The following is a 16,428-nucleotide window of genomic DNA, read 5'->3' as shown; positions in this document are numbered from 1 at the left end:
ACCTCTACTGTGAAATAGTACAAAAGACTATCCCTTTCTCCTCTTGCACTTTCATTTGGTCATTATAAGATGTGCAAACAACCGAGCATTTTTTTCCAATAGCGTCAGGAGCATCTGCTGCGCAAATAACAAACCTCTACAGTTCCGTTTGCGGTGCAGATTTCCAATCACTCGTCAAATTTTCCTCTCTTGATTAAGCCTCGACTGTTTGTGTTTTCTTTCTGCGTTACTAATTCTTAGCCACTCACCTGTTTCAAACCAGAGAGTTAACGCACAACCAAACCTGACTCACAGTAATCTACATGACACAAATGTGCAATGCTCGTGTAGAACATTACTATAAATCCCATGAACTCATGTGGTGTGTTGCTGTCCAAACAGCCTGCTGTGTACGAGGGTGTGCAGCCACCACACCCTCTCATGCTGCCTGACTCTGCCTGTGCAGGCTGCAGCTCCTCTCTGGTCCGACCCACCCACTACTGTTGTTTAACTATCCCTGGCTATCTTTCCTGAACAGCTTGCTGCTCAACTGGGTTTGCACCACACCACTGTTGTTTTTAGGTTATTCATAGTCCAACGGATTTTCTTCTTTCTGATGCAACGATGATTTTGCACCAAACTGACCTCCACTACATCAGAAGTCAACGTAACGCCCAACCCTAATAACATAGAAGTTAAAGAAAGGGGTTTGTTAGATTTACATCACGTTTATTATTCTAAAAGTTTGATCTACAAAATTGGATTGAGCTCAATAAAAGGTTTGGCTGCATTATTTGAACTTAGTTAAACTGTTATTGCATTAAGTCCTAAAGTTCTTCTTAATACTCGGATCTCAATTCTTTAACTTCCAAGATCTGACAACTTGAATTTAATGCTGAAGAGTATCAAAGTTGTAGATGTCGAAGTGTTTTATGTGCGTGATCTTTACATGCCAGTGCGCGAGCTTGCACATGCTCATTATGTGCTCTAAGTGCACTCAGTTAAGAACGAGGCGCGTACGTCTGTGTGCAAAGTGTTGGACGGGGTCAGAGGCAATTGAAGTGGAAACTCTGACCCAAACAATGTAGCCGTGCCTCGCCTGCCAGCGAGCGGGGAAACAAGCGCTGAGCTGTGTTCGCTCTGAAAGCACCATAGAAACAAACCCTCTAAATTGTGGTTTCATTTCCAGTTAATTACTCTGCTGTGTCATGAGTTTAGAAATATTTCTACGAGCAGAAACAAAGCACCTTCATCCTCGCTACCTCGCGCCAAATTTGTTCTCTCTCTTTCTGTTTGCCTGCAATCACGTCTCTCTCATTATCACCGTTCCAAAATAATAACTATTCCTCCCTCTCCCTCTTTGTCTCTTTTCAATCATCTGTTTTCTCTTGTGTCTCTTCCTCTTTCCCTCCTGTCTGCCAACATGACTATCCTCAGCCAAGTCGCTTCAGGAGTTTGCGGCCGTTCTGCAGAACCTGGAGGATGAGAGGACACGCATGGTGAGTGACTTAAGCTGTATTTATTGTGATGTTGTGGAAATTCGCATGTCTTTGTGACCCTGGCAGCAGTGCAAATTGTTTGATCCACTCCATTGAAAGCTGCTATTCTCAACAACAAAAGGCATCTCATGGAAATCGGGGTGAAATAATAACTTTCTTATTAGGATTTTGTTAATGTTGAAGCTCTAAATTCAATTATTAGTAAAGCTTTTTCTTTGAAGATGCCTGTGTATATTTGCACGTCTGTGGGACTGAATTTGTGTGTTCCTGTGCATGATGTGCGTCTCTGTGTTTTTTAGATTGAGAATGCCAACGATGTGCTGATTATGCCTCTGGAGCGGTTCAGGAAAGAGCAGATCAGTGCAGCCAAGGTAAGGAGAGTGACAGCACACAGCCTCAGGGACTGGTGTCAGAAATGACTCTTGTTATACAAGTGCTGTGGATCAGTATTGATATATGTATGTTGGCAGCGGAGCATAAATCGATTCGGTACTTTAGTGCGCCTGCAGCTGTTGGAGAGGCCCCGACAAAAACCCCACCCACCCAAAGCATACAGTTTATCGGAATAATAATCCATTTTAGTTATTATTTATTTTGTACTTTTCACTGTTAGGCAGCTGTTTACAGTGTTTTTCAGCAGTTGTACACAAGCTTCAAATGTGATTTATTGAGTAATATTTGTGTAATGATGACAGACTAAGACATTTTTGCAGCCTGAGCAACGCTGGCAGCTTCATATCACTGTAACCTTATTAGGAATACTGCGTTTTATCAGATTTCAAAGTGTGGGATCTTTATTTTATCTACCGATCTGGATATAGCGCTATATTTTAATGTAGTTTACCCTTAAAATTTTTTGGTCACAATCAGCAGATGCAGTAAAATGGCACGTCTACGTATTAACTGGCCTTTTTGAACCAGCTGGCACATAATTAAGTGATAATGAGATCTTTTCTAATGCAGGATAATAACTATGTTAACTTGAGTGTTAGGAAACTTCAAGTCTACTGTGATATTATGAATATTGCTTATCATTTTTTATATTCAATGATCAAAAATGTATAAAGTGATTTTGTGTTAATAGCTAAATATAGTAAATTTGACTTGAGAGTGCAATTGTAGATAAAAGAGGATAAAAGCCAAATGCTATCAGGTACAAATGTGTTCCATTTTGAAAATGTGCGATGTCATGACACAGTGTTTTGCAGATATCACTCATCTTTTTCTTCATCTTGTTTACACAGTTCAGCCACACTCTGGCCTTGAAATAATGAAAGTCCTGTTGAGGCATGCTTGTGATAAAATTCTATGGTGTCAATACACACACGGCATATTTACTGCAGGTCTCAGTGTCCCGCCCTCCACTTTCATTATGTCTCTGTATGTCAAGGTCTGAACCCTCACTAAATGACCTGGATAGGAGATTAGAGGGATACATAATGCTGTCGTAAATCACTGATTTCCTGAGGTGGGGGTCTCATAGGCCAACAGGGCTCCCTCGTGACGTGGCTGGTCATGTTTTAGTGGTTCAGTGGGTATAAATCTCATGAACCTGAACTGAACTACACAGAAACATGTGGTGACATAATGTACAGAAAAAGAAGTGATGATGTTCCTCAACATTTTCCTCATAGACGATATGTTCATTGACTTTTTTGCACTCTAACAACACATTCTACAACACTTTCAAATTAAAGGATGAGCACTAAACTGTACATTTTTTGTGTAATCCCTTGTCTTGTGTAGTAAATATGCCATGTTTCAAATGCTTATAATCTCCTTACAGCAGGTCACAGTGCACTTGCTCCGCAGTCATTAGCCATACGACCTAGATGAGTAGCCGCGGGGGGTTCCCTCGATACAGTCAGCATTAAACATGTTATCACTACATGGTCGGCTAATCCAGCCCCTTGTAGCAGGTCATTGTGTGATTTTGATATGGTGGTCAGATTAAGAAGTGAATGCATAATCAGTGCAGTCAGGTCACCATGAGCGATGTACTAATCCTAGTTTAGCCCTGAAAGAACTGATAATATCTTCACTTGGCACAGTTTCACCTTGTCCTAAAGCTCCGGAGCTGGCAGCCTTCTTACACGAGAGGCGAAGCAGACTTGCACTGAGAGGATGAAGAATAATAGAGTTTCAAACATGCAGCGGGGTTACACATCCCACGGTTTATATAAAGAAAACGTTTGATCTTATTTAGGCTAATTAAATTATTTCAACAAGTAGGCCAAAAAAAAAAAAAAAAAGCACAAGTAATTGCACTCCAAGCTTAATGCTGGAAATGTGAGGAGCATGTTTGCATGAAAAAAATAAAACATGACTCCTGCAGCAAAGACAGATCAATTTCTGAGTAAACACAACCAGCATGAAAGAAAATATCAGCTGCTGCAATGATTTTAGGGAGTTAGCAATGAATTGTTTGAATTATCCCCAATCATGAAGTACTGTGTCACATAAATAAACATCCACGATACGAGCAAAATGCATTTTTCCCATTATTCAAATTTATATGTCAAAGTTGTTTGTACATCAGCATTTCCCCAGTGAACTGAAGTTTGTTTAGCCCAAGTGTTAGATGAGATCAGGGATCACTTTGCCATGCATCTGTGTTTTATTCCACTCAAAGCCCCATACAAGAGAGCAGCTGCTGCACCTGTTAAAGATCTGGTTAATAATACAGTCCAGTTGTCATTTAACAAAATGCACCAATGAGGAGAACATTTACAAAAAAGTCTTATGCCTGGTACTGTATGCATAATCAGACATGGAGTGATGATGTAGTACTCGGCTTCATGTTTCAGTAACTGTTGGCATGGTAGAGCAGTGCAGTGTTGAGTCGGACTTGAATGCTGCTGAGATGAGTCAGTCTGATGTCAGAGCTTGATCCTTTATCAAAACATTTCATTTACTCTGCTCTCCTGGAAAAAGAACCAAGAACATCATCAGTTATCACACTGTGAAGACATTGCCACCTGCTGGCCGAGGATGGAGATATCGTCAAGTAAACAGACTTCATTTACCCAACATTTTTTACCAAAGAATTTGTAACCAAAAAAAGGACAGAGATTATACACTGGTAAAAAATAGCATTTGCAATATCAGTGTAATTAGTGTTTTTTTTTTTTTCCCACACGTTGCTTTCAAACAAGAAGTCGATCATGCTGGCTTTTACATTTATTTATATTCAGAAATATGTAATGAAACCCCTAACGAGAGACACACAGAAGCGGGTTGCAGCAGCAGCAGCAGCTATTTCAAACAAGATTTCCACGGAGAATATGACAAATCAAAGAGGCAGACGTTAAACAGAGGCCTTGTTGTTTAGAGCAGCATTCATCATTACTGATGCATTCTGCAGCTGCTGTCTATTCCTCCTCTGGCCCAGAGGACTCGACTTGTTGTTGAAACTGTCCTGGAAACGAAACGGGATCATCTTACAGTATGCAGCATATCATTATTTTTCCCATTCCAGCAACTGTAAAATTAAAATAAAATGTAATCTGTAAACAGATGTTTGGCTCATAGCAATGTAGATATTGGTTTTACTGGCATTGCTACCTATTATTTTCATCTTTGATTAATTTATAGATCTTACTTTTCACTCTTGTTGGTTCAGTGCAGGAGTAATATGTCTAAAAAGAGACAACTTAGTGTGTTTTATTGGATTGTTTATTTCGTTAAAGTAATATTTAAAGTGACATAAACCAGCAGCAGTGAAGGTTCACATTTAAAGAGCTGAAACCAGCTAAATTAATCATATTGATTTTTTATTTTGTGATCAAATAATATATTGACTAATTATTCCAGCCCTTTATTACTTTACCAGACAGTGCCAGCAGCATGTTATAAAACCACTATCGGCACACTTGTTTTCACAGTAAAGCACACAAAAGTACCTTGTATATTGTGTACAATGCAAGAATCAAATATTCATGTTCTTCCTGTTGCTCCGGCCTGATCACGCTATTGGTGTAGCATAACGAAATAACAATAACAGGGTGAGACAGATGTACAGTAACACGACCACAGGAGACTCGCCCTGATCTCCCTCTCCTTCCTTTTTTTTCCCCTTCTTGTTTCCTTTTGTGTTGCTCTATACCAATATCCGTATCCCCCTATTCACACGGGTTACATTAAAGTTTAATGATCCTAATGTGGCTGTCTATTATCCTATAAAGCAGAACATGTTCAGAAACCAAACAACTGGTGTGTCCTTTGGACCTTTTTCATTTTTTCTTTGTGTTTTTACGGAGCAGAAACACACGCCCTGCACTATCTGTCCCTGGTTTATCATCCATCCACGTGTCTCCCTCTCATGTCAGTGATCTCACTTCTGATGAAACAGTCTGTTGTTTAATAACCAGCTGCGCTCCCCGGAGGGAAAACGAAGTCATGCTGGACTGGAAAAATGGAAAATATTATTTGAAAGCCAAAAGAAATTTATATGAAGTTTGCTTTTCTGACTGTTCTCAGAAGCTGCTGATCAAATTACTTACAATAGAATTTGATTTGATTTGCTTTTTGGATTTATTAGCATGACAGAAATGTTTGTCTAGACAGTAGCTAAGATAGCTGACATGAAGCTTAATTCTTGGGTTTGTCTTTCAGCTAAAGGTGATTTTTTATCTTTGACAGGAAGCCAAGAAAAAATATGACAAGGAGACAGAGAAGTATTGTGCAGTACTGGAGAAGCACCTTAGTCTTTCAGCAAGGAAGAAAGAGTCACACCTACATGAGGTAAGATGTTGAGTTTACTTCTCTCTGCTGCCTCCCACATGACTGGTCAGATTTCTCATATTTTTCCACAAATATCAGTCTGTCAGCTTCCTTAATTTCCTTCCCCGTTGTAGGCGGACAACCAGGTCGATAATGTAAGGCAGCATTTCTACGAAGTTTCTCTGGAGTACGTCTTCAAGGTTCAGGAGGTCCAAGAGAGGAAGATGTTTGACTTTGTGGAGCCTGTAAGATCACATTCTTTCTCCTTTTACGTAATATGCCTATTTTTTTAAAGTCATATTTTTGCCTGAAGAGGCTGAGCACATGTGCCCTTTGTCATCAGTTGTCTGTATTACTTTCACTCCCTCTGACATATCCAAGCCCACCAGATGATTCGTACGATTACAGCCTTCTGCTGTTAGCAAAGTGTGCTTTGGAGGTTTTGTGGCCTTGCTTTAAGGCACCTCAGTGGTAGATACTGAGGAAATATGGACCATTTGTTGCACACAAACCACACAAACCCAACTGCATTTTCTTGAGAAGTGCAAAGTTGGTCTCATTTGTTGAGTCTTTTATAATGTTTAATTTCTGCTTTTTTGCTGGCAAAATTAAATCGTGCTTTTACGCTTTTTTCTTTTTTTAATCATTTCATCCAAATTGTCAACCTTTTGTGCTATTTTCCTGCTCTTATACTTTTTCCTCTTTTTGCTCATCTGCATTTAAGATGCCAGTTCCTCCGTTTCTCCTCATTTTAATTTTTATCCCTTCTTCTTCTACTTCCTTCACCTTTTTCACTTTCCTGCCGTTTTTGTTTTTTTTTCAGCTGTTGGCGTTTCTTCAAGGCCTGTTCACCTACTATCACCATGGCTACGAGCTGGCTAAGGACTTTAACCACTTCAAGACTGATCTTACCATCAGCATACAGAATGTAAAGTCATGCACAGACACACACACACACACACACACACACACACACACACACACACAAAAAAAAGCATCAGCACTAGTTTGCTTGTATCTGTCCATCAAAGTTTAGTCAGATCTGGCAGCTTAGAGCACTAATCATCTGTATCTACATCTGTGTCCACGTAGGTTTTGATTGACAGTGAAAGTTGGAGGTGCTTTACTGTTTCTATTCTTTTTATTGACATTTGTACATGTTTGGGGTGTAATGCTCATTCAGAAAAAGAGGGTAGAAAGGGTTGAAAAGTCATCCACAGTTAAGGTCAGCTGATTCAGCTTAGCACAGAAAAAAGTACAATTCAGGAAGACGTCTCAGAAAAAATAATCCTTAAAATGCCAAAGGCCTGCAGGCAAAGAAGAATTCAAAGGTCAGTTACTGGATCTGGAAGTAACATTTGCAACTAAAAGGACACTCCTAATCTCCACACAAAAGTGCAGTCTGTATAGCTACACTTCTGCTTTTAGAAAAATTAGAAGTGATAAAACTGGAGTAGTATTTCTTGCTAACTCTGTTTTGATTTTTTCATGCGTTTGAAAAAATAAATAGCCTGTGTTCTCTGTACTGTTGTTGACAGACGAGGAACCGCTTTGAGAGCACACGGTCAGAGGTGGAGAGTCTGATGAGGAAGATGAAGGAGAATCCACATGAACACAAGAGTGTCAGCCAACACACCATGGAGGGATACCTGTTTGTGCAGGAGAAGCGTATGTATCAGCCCACGTCTGTATGTGTGAACACATCCCTTTTTTATAATGAGGACACAATCCAACATTAACTCACACCATGAATGAGTCTGTGTGTGTCCATGTAGGTACATTTTGTGTGTGTTTGTGTTGTTTTGTTTGGCTTATACACTCACACAGATCCTCACACAGTGTCAGAGCAGCAGAACAAACAAACCATAATGAACCAGTAGTTGACAAAGTCAAGTCTTATCTGTTGGAGACGTGACAGCAGCTCTGTCCACATGCTGTTACCACGGAAACACATCCAGCACTAAAGGAGGCCTGACAGAGACTTTTTGATGTTTTAACCCTTCTCCCTCCTGCCCCTGTATCTGTGTTTCTCCCCATTCTTTTCTCCTCCTGTATTTTTATTTTTAAACTTCTCTGTCATCATCTCTACATTTCTGTCTCTCACTGCCTCAGGTTCGTTCGTATCTACTTGGGTGAAGTACTACTGTACATACCATCGTGAGCCCAAGAGGGTCACCATGGTCCTGTTTGACCCTAAATCAGGAGGCAAAATGGTGAGTAGTTCTGTCCATTTAAATATGTGTGAAAAGGTGACATGTTCATAAACACCCAGGCTATCCATCTGTCTAGCTATCTACTTTATATCTATATGTCAAAGAAGAAACAAAACGTGACTTTTGCGTTGACTTCTGTAAACATTCCACAGATTAAAAAAAAAAAAAAAACCCTTTCTAGCTTGAGTGTCAGCCTATTGGTTAGCCTATTGTCACGTTGTCTGATTTGCAGTTAGTTCGCACCCAGTTCTGCTGACTGCTGAACACAAAAAGCTCTCACTGTGTATTTGGCTGTACTTTTCACTACTTCCCACACATGACGGAAAACTGCTGTGAAGTTCTGACAGCAGAAAGCTGTTTAACTGTTTTCAATCATCAGCAGAAAATGTCAAGCTGTGTGTCAGTCCTTCAGCATCAAGATTACAGCACTTCACACCACTGTACACTCGTACAGGGAGATACTTGGTTTGTCAAGTGAGAGATAACAATTTCTTCAACAACAGCACCCCTAATAAACAAGAGTGCAGCATTGCGAAAATTATGTTTTGAGCAAGCGGCTCCAACTTTTTTCCTGAAATTGCTCTCAAGAGCTCTCTTCCCTGGACTAAAAGAAAAGAATCCTTATAGACCTAACCTTGTCAGTGTTTTATAGTAAGAGAATCAAACCTGCATTCATGTTGACTAGGTATGAGTGTAAACACTGCTAATCACACAATATCTCAAAAAAGTATAGTATTAGAAACACATACCCAGAAGTGATCAACACCTATGTTTGTGCAGGGTGAACTTCAATATCAAAGTGAAGTTAAATTTATGTTCTGTCATCTTTTTGGTCCAAGACTTGATTATGCTGGCTCACGGCATGTGTTTTATGTGTAAAAAATATGTATATTTTTGACTTACAACATGAACTACCAGAGCTGTCAAAGTGATTAGAACCTTAACTCCAGCAGTGAAGTGACATAAACAAGACAAAACACTAGTGATAGTACACCACTTACATGACATAATCTTGCTGCAAACCCATGATTTTAACATGTACACAAATTTCACTTTCACACCTGATTCTAACAAGGGTCTTATGAAAAGCGCATGATGAGATGAGAGCATTTAGTCTGTGATGAGACGATACTAAAATCATTTCAGTTGCTTGTAAAAGTGCAAGATCGTGCTGCAGCTCACAGTTTAGTCCTTAGTTTTATTTAGATGTAGTTTTTAAAAAAAATCTCCTTTCTAGTCAGTGAGCCACTGCAGGGATTAGTGTTGTTGCACATTTCACAGTTTCAAAGTGTTCATCCAAAATTATCCCTTGCGCTTGGATGTTAGGCAAGTTTGAAATATTATAGGTTCAGTCCATCTCCAGCCTGAGAGGAAGGAGAGTGAGTCTTGTTCAGGAAAACATCCATCATCATCTGAGATTTCACCCATGCTACAATTAATACTTTGCAGTTGTTAGGTTAACCTCTTTATTAAATTTAGACAACAGTTTCATTCCATGTTGATACTCTAACTGCCGTTCTGTGTGTATTTAAGTGTTACCGTGATGCTACAATGCTTTTTTTTTCTCACACTCTTTGTTTTTCAGGGGGAGGAGGAGGGCTTCATTCTTAAATCGTGCACTAGGAGGAAGACGGACTCGATAGAAAAGAGGTTTTGTTTTGACGTGGAAGCTGTGGACAGGTTAGTATTTGTGATTTTTACGACATGTGCTTTTTAAAAGGGAACTTCTACACAGTCCACCCTCAGCTGGTTCCTTTTCACCATGTTTTACTTCATGTCTTATTAATATGTCACATTTATTCAAACATAATTTTGTACCCAACGATCATCTCAATGATTAGCATGAGGCATCTTGCAGGGTGTAATTACATCTAACAGACATGTGAGGGCGCTGCACAGTTGATGATAACTTAACGGTGGGACATTGTGGTGGTTGTCCTCTGAGACTCAGCCTCCTGTGGCGCTTCCCTTTCTATACCTCCTTCACCCTTTCCTCACCCCCCTCTCCTGCCTGCTCATCCACAGCCTTCCTCTAAATAAATCAGTTCACCCTGTCATCATCTCATCAACTTTTTCCTGTCCCCTCGTTACACCTTTATTTGCATGACTGGAGTGTGTGCATTTATTGGTTTGAATTTGTCTGGTTTTAAAGTGGTTTAAGGGAGTTGTGAAGCAAGAGAGATATTTCCTCTAACGACATGTGTTTACACATAGATTTTGTGTTGTTATACAGACAGGGATAAATGTATTTCATTGAGTTGTTTTTGCAAGTGGCATCAGATAAAAGTTGGCCAGCAGCTCCATCACTGTAAATAAAGTCTTTATTCCTGCGGAATCCTGACATGAATAAAAGACTTTACAATAAAAGCACACATAATAAATAATCAATGTGTCGTTCAAAGCTTTTTACAAACAAGAGGGAGTTCACCATTCCAAGTAAATACAAAATGACAATAGTTGCTACAATTTAAATTGCACAAAGAGTCTTTGATTCCTGATGAGGTTTCTGACAATGTCAGTGCATTTTTGTTGTCATTTTATCACTGCGGCTCAGAGTAGCATGAGGAGATGGTGAAAAATTTAAATAAACCCTCTATTGTCTTTTATTAGAAAAAGAATCCACACACTATTCAGTATTTCTCATGTCGGACATTTCATTCAGATAAACCTTTTCTCGTCTTCTGAATTAGCCTCTTTACTATAGCAACAGAAGTAGTCTGACTAACTTGTAACTATATTTAGAAAAATTTGTGCGTCATCGCACTTAAAAAAGCAAAAAACTCTCACCATGAGTCTATAATAATTCCTGTACCTATTTATGTCATTTTCCTCTCTTTAATAGGTGGAGAGTTTTTATGTCCTTTCATTGTAATCATGTTTGGGCATATTGTTTACATTTCACCTGGTGGAATGACACTGAACCTATATATAGTATATCTACCTGGCAGCTTTTGCCATTTCATATCATATTAAATACTTCCTTCATGGTCTGGACAATGTCACTTTTAATTAACAACTCCACAGCTGTCCAATGAGTAATCTGAAGCCAACACAGCCAGCTTTAAGACACTGGCGATATAGAATGGCAGATGTCGAGCTCAGTGAAGCCGGAGATCCGTACTAAGCTGAACTCGTTTTTTTTTTTTTTTTTTTTCAGTGAAGCCGGAGATCCGTACTAAGCTGAACTCATTTTTTTTTTGTTTTTTTTTTGTGGTACAGGCCCCACAATATGGGTGTGCACTTGCATCCGAGCTCATGTGGATGAGTGTGATTGTGTGCCGGCCAGTGAGTCATGATTGAAGGACAGCGTGTAGATTGGTGTGTGTGGAGGTGGTTGTAGTGCTGTGGGGTGACAGCTGAAGGTGAATGTGCTGCCAGTGACAGGGCGAAGGAATAGGACCGATTGAAAACTTGCGATGGGTAATGAGGCTATGTGTGAGCGTCTGTGGTGCGCGTGTGCACACCGAGTGTTTCCTCTATCAAGATGATTTATCTTAGCTGCTCGGTCTAATTAATTCTTGTTAGTTGGTGAATTTTCAGACGCTATCCGTCATCCTTTTCTGATCCATTTATGGTAAAAAATTTGATCTTAGCTGTTGATCATCTGATTTATTGGACAGCAGTGCTGCAGTCATACCTCTGGCATCCACGAATGAACCTGATCTTAAAATATACTTTCTTCAACAAAGTATGAGATTTGCATGCAAAGATCCTTCTACGTAGCTGTGTTCATCTCAGGAAGGGCAACACACCTTATAAGTGAAGTATTTTCAATTACGTGTGTAGGTAATTTAAATTAACTGACTTAAAAACCTCTAATAGAATTTATTTGTGTTTATAAGCTCTTTGTTTGAAATATGATATTATGATTACAGTCGTAGTTTGTTTTATAGGCATATGTGGATATCTGAAATATTCATGTGTTATTTTTGTGTTTTTTTTTTTTTATTCGAGGGCATCTGAAGTACAATGTTTGCCTCTCACCTTGATTTTTGATGAAGTTAATGTACCTTTTGTGTGTGTGTGTGTGTGTGTGTGTTTGTGTGCGAAGGCCGGGAGTGATCACCATGCAGGCTCTGTCAGAAGAAGACCGAAGGTTATGGATGGAGGCCATGGATGGGAGAGAACCGGTAGGTTACCATGGTTACCGGTTTGTTCTTATGTGACAGAGACAAACGGGGAGAAAGAGAGACAGACAAGGGTAGGGAGGGACAATGTGTCACATAAGCAGAGCCAGAGCTCCTCCTTAAAACCCATTTTTTCAGCACTGGTTCAACTTTTTCCATCAGCGCACGCCTCCACATACATAATCACGATTTGGCACCTGCTGACATAAAACAGCGCTGGAATAAAAGGACTTCTCTGAGGCGTCGCCAAATAAGTCTGAGAGAGATAATTTTGGTGTTTATGCTCCTAATGGAAAAGCTGACTGACAGCGAGTCTCCCCAACACTCGGTTTACGCCTTCTTAATATGTGGCTGTTTTGTTTTTTGTTTTTTTTTTTTTATCCCAAGGCTGGAAATGTGTTAGTGCTGCGTTCCACGCTCCATTTCAGGCACCGTCATGTCCCAACACCTCCCTCATGTCTATACAGTATTCAAGTATGCAAAAGTGATCCACGTCCATAAAATCACCTGGGGCTTAAACAAGCACTTGCTGAGCTCAGGGAAACTGTTGTAAAATCCAAAATGTTAGTGTTCACGTTTCATGCCATTTAATGTCTTTGTTGTTCAGACTTTGTTCTGTTGCTGCCAAGTCACTTGATAGTCAGTACAAACTCACCACCGACCACAGCTGTAACATGCCAACTTTCAGACAAAGGAAGTGAATCGTACACAAACTGATGGCTGCTTTTCCATTCATATATTCTGTTAATTGTTGTTTTTGTGTGGGAAAAAGTTGTTAATTCTGACTTCATGTTGTGATATTTGTATTTTTTTTTGCTTGTTTTAAAAAAAAATTAAGCTTAGGTATGAAGGTGTACAACTGACAATAAAAGGTACAATTGAATGTATAGTATGTGCCTTGACGTCATGATGAAAGTCAGTTAATGTGTTTAGCTTTTCACCTATCTAAAGTAAGCTACATTAGCATTCAAAACCCAGTATATGGATGTAGAACAAACAGCACAGCAGTGCATAACAGGTGCTTCTAATGAACTGTTTACGACAGTGTGCAAATATCCTGTGCCCTCATTAAGCCTCACTGTAAATAAGTTTCTTGCTAAATGAGTGGGTGTTGTTTCTTGTATGTTTACAGGTATACAATCTCAACAAAGATAACCAGGCTGAAGGCAGTAAGTGACTTTAATTGGAATGTATTTACTGTTTCCTTAAGGGTATGGTATTGAGTGTTATTGTCTTTCAGTGTTGGTAGGGTGTGATTAAATATAATAATAACAGATGAAATAGCATAGGTGGGGCATTTACTGTATACATGAATGTTAAATTGCAGATTTTTTAAACCAAAAATGTGAACTTTTAAACTAAGGATATGTGTATATATATATACGTGTGTGTGTGTGTGTGTGTGTGTGTGTGTGTGTGTGTGTGTGTGTGTGTATATATATAAACGGCTTAATTAATTCTATTGTTTCTCTGTCGTTCAGTGGCCCACCTGGATGTGATTGGGTTCAACGTGATGAAAAAATTCATCTATGCAGTGGAGACTCGAGGTTCAGTGTTGACTTGCATTTCTTTGTTACAATACGCAGCACTTTATCATTTAGATTCAGTTTAGATGTGTACACACTTTCATGTCCCGCCACAGAGTTGCACAGTACAGTCTGCTGGACGCAGCTGAGTCATTCACAATGTGATTACATATATTTACTTATTAAAAATATAAATAAAATAAATAAGTCAGTGCTTATGTTCTACGCACATAAGCACTGACGTGCACTTAAACAGCAAACTGGCGGTCACACAAAAACTCTCTTTGTTTCTACTTTTTAAAATATTTCAATCATAAGTAGACGATTAGTGTTTTTGGAGTGTTTTTCTTATTACACAATTTTTTTCTTATTACATAATTTTTGGTCTGACAGCAAATTATGAAGAGGTCATTTTGGGCTTTAAAGATGTTGTAAAAAGTATTTTATAGCAGTTTCAGATAAAGACCTCAACAATGAACAAATTACCGTAAATGCAATAGAAATCTGAAGGTATTAAACCCTGTACAGGGTAAACAGAATCTGTGGGCAGAAGTCTGATTTTTGAGCACAACTATAATATATGAGAAAATGTAAAGTAAAACAATGTTAGTAATGGTACTGATAAGATATGTACAGCATATTGACACGACTATAGTGGCATATTAATATATATATATATATATATATTTTTCTGACTTTAATAAATTAGGTGAATACAGGAAAACATCACTCATGTACAGTGTATTTACAATCCTCAAACAGTAAATAGACCAAAACTATCCAGAAAACTAACGTGGACATACTGGTCGACCGAAGAATGAATGAATAAATATTATCTTTAATGTGTGTGTGTGTATTGATTGTACGATTAAAGCCCCTGAACACACAAACTTGCTAACACTGTGTACCACACAATCTGTTGATGTACAGGATTTAAAAAAAAAAAAAAAAAAAGGGTGGGGGGTCATGAGCAGGATTTAAACCTGCCACCCTCTGAGTATATTATCCTCTGATGCATCTAGACATCCCTCTCTACAGTTATTCTGCTAAAATGTCACAATAAAGGTCCACATGTCCACACATTCCCTACTTTCATCTACTGCACTAAGAGCATCCATTACTGCATACTCTGCCGTTTCATTGCTCAGCAGATACATTTACATTTAGATGGAGGATGAAGACAGCCTGGTGTTTCTGAGCCGCCATGATTATTCTTTTCATGTGGGTCATATGTGAAAATTCTAAAGAAAAAAAAAAAAAGGTCATGTTTATAAATCATATGTTGAGCCGATACAGGGGCTATGGATTTGAATCTATGGTTATGGAGATAAGTATTATCTTTCAGTTGCTTCGAGATTTCAATAGAACATTCAGAAAAATTCTTCTTTTTCAGGTATTGATGAACAAGGATTGTACAGAATCGTTGGCGTCAACTCCAGAGTACAAAAACTACTGAGCCTGGCTATGGGTAATTACAGAAACAGAAAGGCACATTTGCACAAAATGAAAATAGTTAGAACAGAATAAATCTATTGGAATTCATTTGTCATCTGTATTTCATGTTTTTGTTTATCAGACCCTAAGACTTGTGCCGACGTGGAGCTGGAAAACTCAGAGTGGGAGATTAAAACAATAACTAGTGCTATTAAGCACTATCTCAGGTTTGTGTGGCACGCTTACATAAATGTGCATACACAATCGTTTCTGCACTGTTTTGCTTATTTGTCATAAAACTGTGTTTCCATATTCATTCATTATGGGTATGTTTTAACCTCAAAGACCTGTGGTAAATGGATTAATTTCTCTTTTCCTGTCTTTGAATTATTCATTCTGTTAAGAAATTACATCACTTTTCTCTCATAGAAATCGAATAAATGCATATCTCTGCAAACTGTGGCCCGCATCCAGCTTAATAAATTGTTAATTTTGCTGTTTTTTCTACAGTATTTATGTTTCATTCATCTAGTAAACTTTTATTTACCCAGTGAGGGGTTGGTTTTTACCACGGATGATGTTTATCAGCAGTGTTTTGCTTCATACAGTTGCATCATAGTTGCATGTTCCCTGTACAAATACATCCCAGTTACCCTCTGGCCACTGTATAGGAGTTGATGGTTAAATGACTTCCACTAGAGCATTACAGTAATTGGCAATGAGATACGGAAGGGCTCATGAGAGGTTAGGAAAAAGGCAGCTAAATGGACGGACAAATGTCAGGAGGAGTAGTGGTCATGCTGTGCTGTGCTCAATCTACTATATCTCGATGTATCTCCACTGTTACACAACATGAGCCCACCGGTACGCAAACACTGACATCGGCACGCATTCATGCACTTACACACACATGCACTTCATTGGCACA

At 38.9% G+C, this 16,428-nt stretch overlaps 1 protein-coding gene across 1 annotated transcript in view; it reads left to right on the top strand.

The window, feature by feature from the left end:
• LOC103369379 (rho GTPase-activating protein 26) overlaps positions 1–16,428 on the top strand; it is an 89,815-nt gene that overhangs the window by 43,248 nt on the left and 30,139 nt on the right. Inside the window, exons 3-15 of the mRNA XM_008298085.1 lie at positions 1,417–1,478; positions 1,778–1,849; positions 6,120–6,221; positions 6,335–6,445; positions 7,024–7,128; positions 7,739–7,868; positions 8,313–8,413; positions 9,999–10,093; positions 12,465–12,543; positions 13,673–13,709; positions 14,022–14,087; positions 15,460–15,534; positions 15,643–15,727. Of these exons, the coding sequence (XP_008296307.1) occupies positions 1,417–1,478; positions 1,778–1,849; positions 6,120–6,221; positions 6,335–6,445; positions 7,024–7,128; positions 7,739–7,868; positions 8,313–8,413; positions 9,999–10,093; positions 12,465–12,543; positions 13,673–13,709; positions 14,022–14,087; positions 15,460–15,534; positions 15,643–15,727 (1,120 nt within the window). The remainder of the gene's footprint in view (positions 1–1,416; positions 1,479–1,777; positions 1,850–6,119; positions 6,222–6,334; positions 6,446–7,023; positions 7,129–7,738; positions 7,869–8,312; positions 8,414–9,998; positions 10,094–12,464; positions 12,544–13,672; positions 13,710–14,021; positions 14,088–15,459; positions 15,535–15,642; positions 15,728–16,428) is intronic.

Source organism: Stegastes partitus, unplaced genomic scaffold (genome assembly GCF_000690725.1).
Source record: "Stegastes partitus isolate 25-593 unplaced genomic scaffold, Stegastes_partitus-1.0.2 Scaffold28, whole genome shotgun sequence".
In the NCBI taxonomy this organism is placed as follows: Eukaryota; Metazoa; Chordata; class Actinopteri; family Pomacentridae; genus Stegastes; species Stegastes partitus.
Note: the sequence above shows the minus strand (reverse complement) of the source record. Positions and strands in the feature narration are given on the sequence as shown.